The sequence below is a fragment of the Narcine bancroftii genome, chromosome 1, assembly GCF_036971445.1.
Source record: "Narcine bancroftii isolate sNarBan1 chromosome 1, sNarBan1.hap1, whole genome shotgun sequence".
Classification (NCBI taxonomy): Eukaryota; Metazoa; Chordata; class Chondrichthyes; order Torpediniformes; family Narcinidae; genus Narcine; species Narcine bancroftii.
Window position 1 is genome coordinate 101206427 of NC_091469.1, and position 16180 is coordinate 101222606.

The window sequence follows — 16180 nt, forward strand, 5'->3', positions numbered from 1 at the left end:
ACGTGGACATTTACCCCCCTCCATAAATCTTCATCCTCGAAGCCAAGCCAAAGAGAAGAGAAAGAAGAAAGAAAGAAGATTTAAAAATACGGAATTTATTGATTTTTTGAAAAAACAAATTAACTTTTTTTTGAAAGAAAATTCTAATTCTGTTCAAAGTAAGTTTGTATTATGGGATGCTATAAAAGCCTATTTGAGAGGACAAATAATTAGTTATACCTCTAAAATAAAAAAGAATTGATTAAATCAGTCTTGAATTGGAGAAACAGATTGATGAGTTAGAAAAGGAATTTCAGAAAGATGCTACAGAAGATCAGAAAATAGAATTATCTAGGTTGAAACTGGAATATAACACTTTGCAATCTTATAAATTTGAATGTTTGATTAATAGGACTAAACAATGGTATTATGAATGGGGAGAGAAAGCACATAAGGTATTGGCGTGGTAATAAAAGAAAGAACAGGTTTCGAGGACTATTAATGCTGTTAGATGGAATTCTCTTATCACTTATAAACCTCGTGAGATTAATGATGAATTTTGTTCATTTTATAAAAAGTTATATACACCTGAAGAAAAACAAGAAACTGGATCGATTGATCTTTTTTTTTAATCACAGTTGAATTTACCGACATTAGAGGATGCAGATATACAGGAGTTGGAAGCACTATTTATTGATTTGGAAAATAAAATGGCTATGATGGAAATGCCGAATGGTAAATCGCCTGGTGATGATGGATTTTTGGTTGAATTTTATAAAATATTTTATGATGATTTTTCTACAGTGTTTGGGGATGTATTACGTCAAGTTGGAGAACATTATGAATTACCTGAGTCTTATTCTAGTGCTTTAATTACAGTAATCCCAAAAAAAGATAGAGATCTTTTGAAAGTATCTTCATACAGACCAATTTCATTGTTAAATGTAGATTATAAAATAATAGCTAAAATTTCAGCGAATAGATTGGCTAAATTTTTACTTAAGTTGATTCATATGGATCAAACAGGTTTTATAAAAAATAAATATGCTTCAGATAATATTCTGCGTGTGATTAGTTTGATTAATAGATTTCAACAATCTTTAGATCACCCAATGATAATATCTTTAGATACAGAAAAAGCATTTTATGGAGTTGGGTGGAATTTTTTGTTTAAAGTTCTCGAGAAATTTAAGTTTGGTCCTTTCTTTATTGGTTGGATTAAGGCTTTATATAGTAAACCGGTAGCTAGAGTATTGACGAATGGCTTGATTTTGGAACCTTTTAAATTGACTTGATCAACTCGTCAAGGTTGTCCTTTATCACCAGCTTTGTTTGTGTTAGTGATCGAACCTTTAGCACAGTTGATAAGACAAAATACACAGATACAAGGTATGAAAGTTTTAGATGAGGAGTATAAAATTAATTTATTTGCTGATGACGTATTGGTGTATTTAACAAATCCAGCTCAATCACTTTTGCACTTGAAGGAGTGTCTGATACAATATGGATGTCTTTCTGGATATAAAGTTAATTGAGGAAAAAGTGAAATATTACCAGTAAGTGAAGGAGATTATTCAGTTTATAAGAATATTATTAATTTGAAATGGATTGATTGAATTAAATATTTGGGTATTATTTTGAATGTTAATTATCAATCTTTATATAAATTAAATTATGTTCCGTTAATAAAAAAAATGAAAACTGATTTGATTAAATGGAAAGATTTACCTATTAATTTATTGGGTAGGATAAATACAATTAAGATGAATATTTTTCCGCATATGCAATATTTGTTTCAATCTATTCCCTATTTACTTGATAATATTTTTTTTTCGAGATTTGAATAAAATGGTTAGGGAGTTTTTATGGAGAGGTAAATTTTCAAGAGTAGCCTTGAATAAATTAACTTGGAAATATGAGTTAGGGGGATTACGTTTACCACATTTTCAAAATTATTATGAAGCAGCCCAACTTAAATTTATTAGTTCATTGATGGATTTGGAACGGCTTCCTATTTGGGCCAAAATTGAGATGGCAAATATTTCTGAATTTGAAATACATCAATTTTTGTTTAGATGGAATACAAATTTGTTACAGAAACATAATGTGCCTATATTAAAACATTTAATGAAGTTATGGATAAAGAAAAATAAAATGATCGGCTCTAGGGGTGAATTATCGGCTTTGACTCCATTGTATAATAATCAACTTATTTCTTTTTCAATTCACAATCAAAGTTTATTACATTGGAGATTTAAAGGTGTGGAAAACTTGGGAGATTGTTTTAAAGAGGGTAAATGTTTATCTTTTAATCAGATGAGGGACAGTTTTGGTATTGATAAGAACTCTTTGTTTCTTTATTATCAAATTTGATCTTTGGTAAAACATACGTTTGGTAGAGATATGATTTTACCTGAAATGACTAAATTTGAGACTTTTCTTATGAAGGTACCAGAGAAGGGTTATAGTTCATCTATGTATCAAATATTACAGGATGGTATGGATAAAAAGGGTTGGGATAGATCTAAAAGTAAATGGGAAGTGGATATTGGTTTTATTTTTTCTGAGGATGATTGGTTAGATATTTGTTATGATAGTGTAACTAGACTGATAAATGCACGCTATGCAATGATAAACTATAATTTTTTACATCAATTATACTTAACACCTGAAAAATTTAAAAAGTATAGTTTCATGAACCAGATTTGTGTTTTAGATGTGGTAATTCTGTGGAAATTTTTTTCATGCTGTTTGGTCATGTATACATATATATATATATATATATATACATACACAATCTTTTTGGAAGAAAATTCAATTGTTTTTAGAATACCTGTATAAGATTAAAATACCTTTAGATCCAACAGTATTTTTATTCGGTAGTTTGCAACCTCTGAAAGGTTTGGGATTAGATCAATTTCAACTTACTTTTGTATATTTAACTTTATCTGTAGCAAAAAAATGTATTGCTAGTACATGGAAAGATACAAATATGATTGATATCAATAGATGGCATAACAAGATGAAATATTGTTTAATAATGGAAAAAATTACATGTTTCACGTGATAATTATAGTTTTTTTATTAATAAGTGGTTGTTATATTCAGAATATTTACATTTCAATTTACATTGATTAGATCTTACTATGTATGTTTAATTTTTTCTTAATTTTTTTTCTTTCTTTATGGGTCTCCTTAGGAGAGTTGGCTGAAGGGGGGAGGGGTTTTCTTTTCTTTTTTTCTATATATAAAAAATAACATTAATTTTTATGGTTAATTGTTGTATATGTTATCTACTATTTGTTTTTTGAACAAATAAATAAAGTTTAATAAAAAAGTAAGTACTTTGTTCAGGCTGGTCAAAGCCCTTGTGTTTCATGCAAGAGGAGAGGACTGGCTGTCTAATGTTTCACTTGGAATAAGAGAACAAAAAGGAACTCTATGGTGACCTGAAAGAAAGGTTATCATCTGGAAAACCATGAAGGGGACAAGTTTCATCAGCAAGATACTGGCATGGCTGATTAAAAAGGAATCAGTTGTGAATGTCATGGAACACAAATCTCTTTTTAAATTGAATAGGACCTTCCTGGACCTTCCATTTACCTTTCAAGCAAAGCCTGGTGAACTTTATAAATGTTAAATTCTGTGCACAGTATAAGAATTGCCTGAAACCAGTGAACTTAGAGGAATGAGAAGTGAGATTGGACTGTGAACCAAAGAACTTTCTGAACTTACACACACATTACATACATGTGCACTTAGAATTAGAAAGGACTTGTTAGATTAAGTAAGTTAATAGTGATAAGTTAAAGTTTGATTCTATTTTCATGTTTGAAGATAATTAAAAGCAACTTTTGTTTAAGTAACCATTTGTCTTGGAGAATATCTATTGCTGCTGGGTTTATTGGTCCTCTGGGCTCATAACACTAGAAACTTACCCATTGAGTGTTTTCAGGAAGTAATACAGCACCTTGAGTCACCTTCTAGTGTAGAGACAGAATTTCATTTTGAAGGTTTAGAGAACAATTGTAACGGGATGTAGCACAATGCAAGCAACACACTCCACCTATGGGGAGAGTTGCTGATAGATAAATGTATGCTGCAATGATGGGGGGAGCAGAAGGTACCAGGGAGCTTTCAAGAGCCTGGATAGAGTGGTGAAGCCATGATCTTTGTGCAAGGAGTCATTACTACCAGAGACTGCTCAGGGGAAATGGCGGCACTGCCAGAGCTGCTGTAATGGCAGCGCTGCACTGGTGTGGACCCGCGGGGAGTGAGGAGCGGATATACAGAGCTCCTGCAGGGACAAGCTGCCCAGTCAAATGCTGTCAGCTCCGCACAGGCTTTGAACCGCCCATTAAAGGAGCCGATGGCAGTTTTATTTAAAATCCCACGAACATGGGGTCTCCACCCAAGATGGTGGCACCCCTGGAGTTTGCAGCTATGAGGGGTTGCAAACTCCAAGGGAGTGGAGGACTGGAGCAGGGCACCAGAAAACAGGGAGACCATCCCCCATCTGAGAAAGAGAAGGAGAGGAGACGACCCATAGGACAGTGATCTGCAGCTGAAAGATCAATGCATGCGACAGGCTGTTGGCAACAAAGGCATGGGCTGCTGGAGACTGCTATCGGGAGACTCTGGCTGGACTGCTAGAGAGTTGCTCAAAACTGGATGAAGGGGTACCTGGTATCAGAACTGGGATGCAAGGGGGTGCTGAAGGCACTGAATGGTTCCTGACCATCTCGGAGGTTCAGATCTGGAGTTTGTATTGCCAATGGTTTGGACTGGACTCTGGGTGGCTGCAGAGGCTGCAGAAGTGCTGGAGGTGAATCTATGGACACTTGGTGTCTCTGGGGAACTCTCTTTTGCTTCTCTTTCTCTGACCACAAGAGGCGCTTCAGGAAATTCCTGCCAATGGCAAATCTGTCTGCCTTACAGCAGGTAAAAGTAATTTCATGTCATATGACACTGTTTTATTACAATGACAATGGAGAGCAACGTGATTCCCCTGTAGTTTGAGCAGTCTGATTTCTCGCCTTTGTTTTTGTACAGGGTGATGATGGTGGCATCACGAAGATCCTGAGGCAGTTTACCTTGGTCCCAACAAAGCTTGAAAAACTCATGCAGTTTGGCATGCAGAGTTTTGCCGCCAGCCTTCCAGACTTCTGGGGGGATTCCATCCATACCTGCTGCTTTGCCACTTTTCAGTTGTTCGATTGCCTTATATGTCTCATCCAGGGTGGGAACCTCATCCAGCTCTAGCCTTAGGGGCTGTTGAGGGAGCTGGAGCAGGGCGGAATCTTGGACTGAGCGGTTGGTACTGAAAAGAGATTGGAAGTGTTCTGACCATCGGTTGAGGATGGAGATCTTGTCGCTGAGGAGGACTTTGCCGTCTGAGCTGCGCAGCGGGCTTTGGACTTGGGGTGAGGGGCCGTACACAGCCTTTAGAGCCTCGTAGAAACCCCTGAAGTCGCCAATGTCCGCGCTGAGCTGTGTTCGTTTGGTGAGGCTAGTCCACCACTCATTTTGGATCTCCCGGAGTTTGCGCTGAAGATGGCTGCATGCGCGACGGAAGGCTTGTTTCTTCTCTGGACAGGACGGCTTTGTAAGCAAAATCTTCGCTAGGATTCTACTAAATAGAATAATACCTAGTGTCGCTGAGAATATTCTCCCAGAATCACAGTGCGGCTTTCGCGCAAACAGAGGAACCACTGACATGGTCTTTGCCCTCAGACAGCTCCAAGAAAAGTGCAGAGAACAAAACAAAGGACTCTACATCACCTTTGTTGACCTCACCAAAGCCTTCGACACCGTGAGCAGGAAAGGGCTTTGGCAAATACTAGAGCGCATCGGATGTCCCCCAAAGTTCCTCAACATGATTATCCAACTGCACGAAAACCAACAAGGTCGGGTCAGATACAGCAATGAGCTCTCTGAACCCTTCTCCATTAACAATGGCGTGAAGCAAGGCTGTGTTCTCGCACCAACCCTCTTTTCAATCTTCTTCAGCATGATGCTGAACCAAGCCATGAAAGACCCCAACAATGAAGACGCTGTTTACATCCGGTACCGCACGGATGGCAGTCTCTTCAATCTGAGGCGCCTGCAAGCTCACACCAAGACACAAGAGAAACTTGTCCGTGAACTACTCTTTGCAGATGATGCCGCTTTAGTTGCCCATTCAGAGCCAGCTCTTCAGCGCTTGACGTCCTGCTTTGCGGAAACTGCCAAAATGTTTGGCCTGGAAGTCAGCCTGAAGAAAACTGAGGTCCTCCATCAGCCAGCTCCCCACCATGACTACCAGCCCCCCCACATCTCCATCGGGCACACAAAACTCAAAACGGTCAACCAGTTTACCTATCTCGGCTGCACCATTTCATCAGATGCAAGGATCGACAATGAGATAGACAACAGACTCGCCAAGGCAAATAGCGCCTTTGGAAGACTACACAAAAGAGTCTGGAAAAACAACCAACTGAAAAACCTCACAAAGATAAGCGTATACAGAGCCGTTGTCATACCCACACTCCTGTTCGGCTCCGAATCATGGGTCCTCTACCGGCACCACCTACGGCTCCTAGAACGCTTCCACCAGCGTTGTCTCCGCTCCATCCTCAACATCCATTGGAGCGCTCACACCCCTAACGTCGAGGTACTCGAGATGGCAGAGGCTGACAGCATCGAGTCCACGCTGCTGAAGATCCAGCTGCGCTGGATGGGTCACGTCTCCAGAATGGAGGACCATCGCCTTCCCAAGATCGTATTATATGGCGAGCTCTCCACTGGCCACCGTGACAGAGGTGCACCAAAGAAAAGGTACAAGGACTGCCTAAAGAAATCTCTTGGTGCCTGCCACATTGACCACCGCCAGTGGGCTGATAACGCCTCAAACCGTGCATCTTGGCGCCTCACAGTTTGGCGGGCAGCAGCCTCCTTTGAAGAAGACCGCAGAGCCCACCTCACTGACAAAAGGCAAAGGAGGAAAAACCCAACACCCAACCCCAACCAACCAATTTTCCCTTGCAACCGCTGCAATCGTGTCTGCCTGTCCCGCATCGGACTGGTCAGCCACAAACGAGCCTGCAGCTGACGTGGACTTTTTTACCCCCTCCATAAATCTTCGTCCGCGAAGCCAAGCCAAAGAAAGAAGAAAAGATTACAATGACAATAAATTGAATTTTAATATCTTGAATCTTGAGACTCCAGGATTGCCATGTGCTTCTGTAGAAGGTAGCCTGGAGGTTTCTGAAAAGATGTGAATACTGTCTCAATGTCTGCACTAATGCTCTGAGCACACTGCCTGTTCCTATGGCCTGAAGGACATAAAGTCTCCTCTCCTTGAGGGTGGACTTTGGAGGAATAGCCTAATGCACCAGTGAGAAGTGAAGTTTAGGATGTAAATTTGGCATTTCTCTTTGATGAAAATTGATAAATACTGGAAATATAGAATTGGCCACTGTTTCTTCTGTAAATGGAATGTTCTGAAAACACTCAGTGAAGAGAAACTGAAATGTTTATTCTGTTGTCCTTTCTACAGTTGCTGCCTGACATCAGTGTTGCCAGCCCTATCTGTTCTGACTGGTTATGCAAAAATATCTATCTGAATTTGCAGTTTTTTGTTAAAATGAAATACAACCAATTTACCAAATAATTTACCAAAATCTCAGACCTAGTCACAATTTACCACCTGCACATCATCATCATAACTCCAGCACAAGTAGCAGACAAGACCTGCAACCAGCTCTCTTACACCTCCCACAGTGCCATTACAAACAATACTCAGCAAACAACCATCTACCCATTGACCCAACTCACCAAAGAGCTCCAAGCTAAGAACTCAGTCCTTGATTATAAGCTTACAAATGCACGGGACATAAAAATTACAAGCAACCCAATAAAATGAGCAAAATGTTTAAAGAGAACCTTGTACATTTGATGGAACAGTCAATACATTGAACAATGACATTAAAATGCAGCTTAAATACACTGGGCACATCAATTACAAAGGACACGGCACTGACCACAGCATTTAAATAGAGCACAGTGTAATAGATGTAACATTTACCAAAGGAATAGTGCACTAACTATAACATTTAGATAGTGAACTGTGCACTTTGATGGGACATCTAAAGATTGACCAATCCACTGGAAAGATTATAGACAAAGGGCACAGTGCTCAAGGCAGAATATTTCACAGTGCTCTGGATGGAATAGATTTAACAGCCATAAGTATTAATAAGGACTGTCTGTGCAAGGATAAACTTAAAAGAAGCTACATGGCTTTGCATAGAAAAATTGCAGTAGGCATTGGGAAGAACACTTACAGCAGAAACTGAGTGATATATTTGCTTTCTATATCCTTCCATTTTGAAGAAGGACCCAGTCCTGAAAGGTTGGTCACCCTTTACTTCCTCTAGATGCTGTGTGACCTGCTGAGTTTCTCCAGTACATTTGTGTATTGCACCCTTCCATTCCCTCCTGCTCCACTCCTCAAAACCTATATCTCTCCCAATCCTTTCTGCATCTTTTTCCTATAGGTCAATGCTATATTTCTGTGCCCAAAGCCAACCCCTATCAGATTAGTTTAATGTCACTGCACCCACAAACCTGGCCACAAGGACATTGGTCTTATCAATAATGAGGTCCAATCCATCCAGCCTTCAATGGTCCCACCTCTCTCAGTTGATGTTGCAAAGCCAACTTATGGAGGAGCATCAAGGTGAGATTGAATGGATGCTCTGGGGCCACCTGAGGTTTATAGCAAACAGATGTAAGGCTATGCATGATGGACTATTGTTTCTTAATCTTGAATACATGAGTACAGTTTGGAGTGTTGAGTTGGTTTTGATATTTAGTGGTTGAGCAGATGCTGAGGAGATTAGCAGCACAAGGAGAGTAAGAGAGAAATGTCAGTGACAATCTGGTTGGTTATCCCTTCACCCACTAGATATTGACACTCCCTTCTTCTTTCTCCTTTCTGCCCTTCTATCAACCCTCTAGTTGTGACTCCACACCAGTTGGCAGAGTCTGAGCCTGCATTACTTCCAAGGTGTACAGGCTACAATAGGGGCCTTTTTTTTTCACGGACTCTCTCAAAAGCCTGTAGCAAGTGATTTTTCTCATTGGCCTGGCTGATGTCCTTGTAGACACAGGCTTTGTGTGCATAGGATGCGAGGATCATGGCTGCTATGAAGGTATCTAACACTGTCTCTTGTGGAATTTTTCAAGTGGTGGAAACAAGCTGGACATGAAGAAATTGAAATGTCTTGTGGTCCTTGAATACTTTGATGTAGCATAAACCTTGAAAGACCCAGAGGTGAAGAAATGCTTGGCTAATCACCTTAATTGAGTCTGATAACATAGGCCTGGCCTTCCTCCCTGTTAGTTGTAGCTGCAACATCTTCATGTCTTGGTTAATACCTCCTTGCATTGCTGGGCATATTTCTATAGGTGAACATAGTTCTAGGTGTCAGTTCCCTGAATGTCCTTGGTGACTGGTCTTCTGTTCATCATCCTCCTCCTTCCTTCAATAGTGATCATGCACTCCAAGTCCTCTTCTTGTTTTTCCTGCCCTGCCTGTAGATCTGGAGAAACAACAACTCAGGTCTAGCTGCATCAGGTTTTGGCTGAAGTTCAGAGGTCAGACTTCAGCCACTTCTTGAAGACTTTGAAACTCTGATGTTCTCCAAACCCCAATCAGTATCTGTAGAGAACTCACCAACACGTTTGGCAGGTAGAGTATCACTCGAGCAGCCAAACACAGAGTTCCTCTGTCAATGTATAGGTCTTTGTTGGTGCCAGCGTATGAAGGGCTTCCTCCTCCGCACAGTTGCAGCATGCACAAGGATGGCTCAAAGTGCAGTGGATAGCCTGAATCTCGCAGCAAATGTACACATGCATTACAGATAAAATGCCAGCCATAAGGAGCTCATGGTGCAAGGAGCAGTTGGTTATGCACTGCAGCCAATGAGGGGCAGCAGGCAGAACAATAGAGAATGGCCAGTTGAGGGAAAGGAACAGGGAGCAGAACATGTCCAGAGAGCATCATGCAGAGGTCTTGGGATAAACTATAGCAGGCAGGGGCAGGATTTACAGGCAACCAGCAGCCAATTACAGCTAAATAAATGAATGCACTCATTGTTAACAAACTGTACTTAGACTGTATCTTCCTATTGAAGGAGTACAATGTGTTGCAACAGTCACATAAATTATTGGAATATTGTGAATAATAGAACTTATTTGACTTTAAACATTTCTTCATCCACAACTTTTAAAAATGGTAAATGTGCCTTAATTCAAACATCCATCTAATGAGGTTCTTCTGGCCAAGAACGCACAGACCATCACTGCTCCATGATTTTTATCTGCAGTGCTGAAGTTGTGAGTGTGAAGTTCTCAGGTTGTTTCACTCCAGCCCCTTTATTGAGATGATCTGTAAACCTGGCCCTCTGTCCTACATTTACCTCAATGATGTGTCTCAAAGATTTTGGAACTTCTGAAACATACCTGCAAATTCTTTCTCCAGACATTGACAGCAGCAAAGGCCAACTGCATCTGCTTCCTCCGAGCATCTTTGTGTCGCTTGTAGGCAATTTCAATGAATATCAAGAATATCCCTGCAACAATCCCTCCAGCAACCAGCATGAAGACACCTGAAGGATGAGAAACAAGGCATGACTTCAGTGGCTACTGAGTGTGTGAATTCTCAAAAGTGAACATTTGCTTTAATTCACAGGTGATACAACTTGCACCAAGTTACATCTGCAGAGACATGACCAACCATCTTGCCATTGGTTCAATCTTTCCCCACCATGTGACTTGGGAGAGTTCCTGGGCCCTGGTATCTCTTGTCAAAGCACCTTAGAAACCTCCTCAGTGAAGAAGTGTTTTTCTATTTGACACCATAACTACTTCTCTCTCACAAAACTTCTCATTACCATAAGGATATCACATAAATACTTTTTCACTGTAGTCACAGTTACCATCTCAATAGACACTTGAGTTCAGTTAGTCTGTTATCATGGCCACTGACCCATGACACTAGATACAACTGTGATCAAATGACACGGTATTGTTTCCTCAAAGGCCTGGTCCAACTTCTGATTGCACTAACAGCCAATAGTTTCCTACCCAATTCACAGGTGATACAACATAAATGCTTTCCCAATTAATACAATCCCAAACATCCTTGTCATAATCAGCACTTTTATCTCCTTGTCATGTCTGCACTGCTCACAATATGGTTTTTACATAGTCACTACATTCCAGGAAATTATTACCATTTTCCTGGAACACATGCTGTGTAAAAAGGTCAGAACGGGAATGAGGGTACCATTCTCATTCTGATATTTTACCTCCTGGACCCCTAGTAAATTTCCCGGAACACCTGCAGTCTAAAGTTAAACTCCCGGCATTCTGTGAACAATGGGCTAATTAATTGCAGGTATCAATGATGCACGTTTCAACTCCCACTTCTTTAATTACTACATTTCCGATAAACTCACGCAAAGAAATGGAGAGTTTGAGTTTTGGTCATTTGTGTGTGAACGACCAATGCCGAGACCTATAATATTTTTCAGACCGGTAAAATCACACGAATTCTATCTAAAAAACATATTTGTCTTCCACAAGTTCTGATGCCACTTATGGTAACAGTCTCGTACTGTTAAATGACTTATCTGCAGTTACTAAGAACATCACTATCGGGGACACCAATGGGCAGTTAAACAAGAAAATCTGCAGATACTGTGATGGTAGTTTAATACATAAAAGTACTGGAGAAACTCAGCAGGTCACATCCAAATTGCTGGCCATATTTCTTTGCTATAAAGAATGCTGCATGACCTGCTGAGTTTCTCCTGCACATTTGTGTATTAAACATCAATGGGCAGTACCTGGTGCTGTGGTCCTCCCTGTCTGGGCTGACCTGCTCTACATTTGGAACTGAACCATGTGCTGGGCTTCACTCCTGCTCAGGCTCTTCGGTAGATAGGACCTCCGACAATCTCTCCTCTCACTCTCAGACACAACACAAAGTGGAACTCTGAGGTACGCAGATCACTCAAGGAACAGTTACCTGCCATGTTTTCAAAGGTGAGAGTTGCTGGAGCATTGCTACGTGAGTCACACTCCTGGTACCGGACCCAGGTTTTGTCCAGATCCTCCATAAAGCCATTTTCATGGAAACTAAAGAAATGAAAAAGAATCAGCCACTGAGGTTTCTAAGAGTGTCTGAGGTGAATTTTCCAAGTCAAAGTTCAGAGGTCTGGTTTGCTGGACAAGTGCTCAGGCGTATCTGAGGAACCCTTGGAGTTTCACTCTATTAATATATATGACAGGTTTCTCAATGTCTGAAACCCCTTAACCTTTGGAGCCAATCTCTCTAGGTGGTAACAATGTTGCAAATATTGGACAGGATTATGGAAGAGAACAAGGGGGAAGAGGGTCCTGCCAGGGTATGATGGAGGAATGAATGGAGCCAACAAGCTGGTTTCCATGGTCTAAAGCCACATATCCAGTTCATTCAGTGTAACTGACCGCAGATAGCTACTGGTGAAAGCATGTCTGGGTTAATGTGGTACTGGCTTGGGCTCCATACCTACAGAATGTCTTGGTCTTGGAGCCAGTGAGAAGAGATGAGGGGATTCTCTCATGAAGACAAAGAACCTAAAGGCATTGAGGTTCACCAGAAAGAGTGAACCCATTGAGACAACATCTGGAAGGGAATGTGCAGGTGCAGAGGCCGTTTCTACTGGAGAGTCAAAAACCATGGAACACAGACTTCTAAAGAATGGGCTACTTGAGACTGAGCAGAAGAGAAATGTTTGTAGGCCAAAGTCTATATGTCTCTAGAATTCTCCACCTGGGTAGCTGTAAGTGCCGATTGCTGGGTTCATTCACGGCTGAGAATGACAGTGCTTTGAACTCTGGGGACAGGTTGCATGAATAGAATGGGAAAACTCTGGATCAGCCACCAGGCCAGGTCTTTTTTTTTTTTTTTTTTTTGCCACATCATTCTGCTCGCGAAACAGCGGCCAAGACCCAGGCCAGCTCTTGATGGTCACTTCTTGTAGATTACCATTGGCCATTCAAAGTGTGATAAGCCTCGGCTCCCTAGCCTGTACTGCTAAACACAGATTTCTGTTCATTAGACTCAATGTGGAACTCAGTGGCAGTTCATTCTTTCTGATGTTTCCCAGATTGCTCAGTAGACCCTTGGTATTTAGAACAGAAACTGCAAGCTCCTCCTATGTGACCTCTAGTTCTGTAAATAGGATGCAAGAACAAGAGAATGTTTTTAAATTGAATCTGTTTTTAAATTTAGAGATGCAGCATGGTAACAAGCCCTTCCTACACTACACTAACCGTGCTGCTCAAGATGTTAATTTCTGAAAACTATTCTGCCTCACTATGTTCCTAACAAACAAGTCTCTGGTTTCCATGCTTCATTTCAACTCATCAATGCCCTGATTATGGAGATCCCTTTATATATATCAATTTCTTTGAACATTTATTGTACTATTGTGTAAAGATTAAAGGATAATGGATTATATTTGTGCTGGAGTATAATTGGGATGTCATCCAATAGTCAGAAAAATCTGCCGGTGCAGTATGACCAAAGTCCCGAAAGTAATTGTCCCCGCCTCTACCATTCCTCCAGCAGCACAATCCATATACCCACCACCCTCTCTGTGAAAAAAGGTGCCCTTTTAAATCTTTCCCCTCTTACCTTAAGTCTACCATCTAGTTTTAGATTCCCTACCCTGAGGGAAAAAAACTATGAGCTTTATTTTATCCATGACCATGATTTCTAAACCTCATCTTCCTAGACTGCAGGGGGGAAAGTTCCAGCCTATCCAGTCCCAGCTTGCTGTAAGTATTCTAGAACCAGGGTCAGAATTTCATAACGAAGGATCACTGCTTAAGCAGAGTGTGGATATATTTATTCTGAGGATCATAAATACTTGCATTATATAGAGTAGAGAGTGTGGAAGCAGAGTTATTCAGTATATTCAAGAACTGGGATTGACAGGTTTTCAGTTCACATTGAGAAGGACTGTAAAATTAAACTTAGGCCAACATCAGATCAGCCCTGACCCTATTAAACAGAGGAGGCTTGAGAGATCGATTGAGAAACTCCTGTTCTTTTCTTCAGATGTTCTTCACTGGGTCCAGGGTTAATTCCTGTCCAAATATCCATGCCGTGCCCCCATCCATGGTGTGCACAATTTTCCAAGGGGTGATGATGAGGCATCTGGGATGGTGATGAGACTTTATCCAATTTTATTTGGCATATCCACATGGCAGCTGCTCCCATCCAGGCAGGTGTGAGGGAGGTGAACTTTCTTACTCTCTTAGGATTGATGGAAAGAAAGGTTAAGCTAATATTTCAGGAAATCCTTCCTTCTGCTCTGCACTGATAACTGCATGTAAACCAAGCGTTAGTTCTCCCTATTACTGACCTGGGGGTAGATTCCAGCCTGCCCCATTTTCATCCTTGCTCAAAGCCCAGATGGTTCCTCCTGAAGAGTTTTCAGTGAGGACAGAGAGAAATGATTTGCAATTCTATGGTTCCCCTTTCTCTGCCACAATCTAATTTTCTTCTCAAGCAAGGCCAAGAAATACAAATCCTAGCTATTGCATACCTTCCTTCCTGCCACTCAAGTGAAACAGCAAATTATTGTCAATCTTTCATTCTCTATGCAGAATTATCTATACTCAGGATATCAAATATATCTAAATGGATGATGGAAAAACCAATGGAATTCCAAATGCCTCTGGAAATAGTGCAGAACTTTCAAGATGAATCAAAGAATATATTAAAATTAATGAAATAGTTTTGAAAAAATTAAAAGAACATTTAAAACAATAATAATTGAAAGCATTTAACTAACATGCATTAATATAGAAAATGTAAAGTACACAACGTGAATTTTAGGCCCTTCACTCTTTACTTTCAATTCAATTAAACAGAAGGACTGATCTCACATCCTCTTTCACCCTATGGATCCAAGCACTGATGGAACTTCTGAAATGTAAACCCCAACCAATCTCATGCAGCAAAGGCAGGGAAACAGCTTGCTAGCAGGTATGGGACTTCCATGGAACTTTGAACTTGGCGGCATTGCTCAGCACCGCTGAGGGGGAGAGATGCATCAAGATCCAGATCAGTAGGTTATTCTGGAGAAGAGGGTTAGGTCTAACAATGCTGATGAAGAAGAGGTTTATTGATGATGAAGACTTTGAGGTTTATTGTCGTACAATGTAAAAATGCACTGAAATTCTTGCTACAGCAACAAAAATTTGTAAATTACACTAATAAACAATAAGCATAAGTTACCACACAAGAGGAAAAATAAATATAAAAGGATAAGTAAATAATCAGTTATATTTAATGCAAAAATAGTGTGACTTTACAATAATGCAGATAGACCTTTGGTGCTGGAGTAGTGTTCTGGCTCAGGTTAATGTTAGCGTACCTCAGGATAGCAAGTGACACAGCTTGTTTCCATGGACTATCTTTTCTCATTCCGATACCAAACCCAGACCGAAAGAAGAGCTCCCCCGTAGTGATGAGGTCGCACTTCTGAGAAGCCTCGAACTCTAGTACTGCAGAGTCCCAGATGAACGCATGCAGTTTCCTAGAATAAAACAGTTTCTGATAGTTTCCATATATATAACCATATAACAGTTTATGGCATGGAAACAGGCCATCTTGGCCCTTCAAGTCCACGCTGGTTCACTCAAACAACTCCCCGCCTATTCTCTGCCCATAACCCTCTAACCTCCTCTTATCCATGTATATATCCAGCCTCCTCTTAAATGCCTCAACTATTTCCTCCAGAAGATTATTCCATTCAGCCACCACTCTCTGAGTGAAGAAGCATCATCTAATGTTTCTCCTAAAATTTTGCCCCCTTACCCTCAACTTGTGTCCTCTTGTTTCAACCTCCCCTGCTCTCAGGGGGAAGAGTCTACTTGCATCGAGTCTATCTATTCCCTTCATAATTTTAAATACCTCTATCAAATCCCCTCTCAAACGTCTATGTTCCAATGAATAAAGTCCTAACCTCTTCAACCTTTCTCTGTACTCTAGATATTTTAAGTAATCTTCTCTGCACCCTCTCCACCTTATCTCTTTGTTCTTGTGCATTCCCCAATGTCCTCCCCTTTACTACATATGTCCTATTTTGATTATTTT

The 16180-nt window shown here is 40.5% G+C and overlaps 1 protein-coding gene across 1 annotated transcript in view; it reads right to left on the bottom strand.

The window, feature by feature from the left end:
* Window positions 1-16180, bottom strand: part of LOC138741150 (glutamate receptor ionotropic, NMDA 1) — a 143131-nt gene that overhangs the window by 23394 nt on the left and 103557 nt on the right. Inside the window, exons 17-19 of the mRNA XM_069894817.1 lie at window positions 15459-15620; window positions 12056-12165; window positions 10486-10631 (exon numbers count right to left, since the gene is read on the bottom strand). Coding sequence (XP_069750918.1) covers window positions 10486-10631; window positions 12056-12165; window positions 15459-15620 — 418 coding nt within the window. The remainder of the gene's footprint in view (window positions 1-10485; window positions 10632-12055; window positions 12166-15458; window positions 15621-16180) is intronic.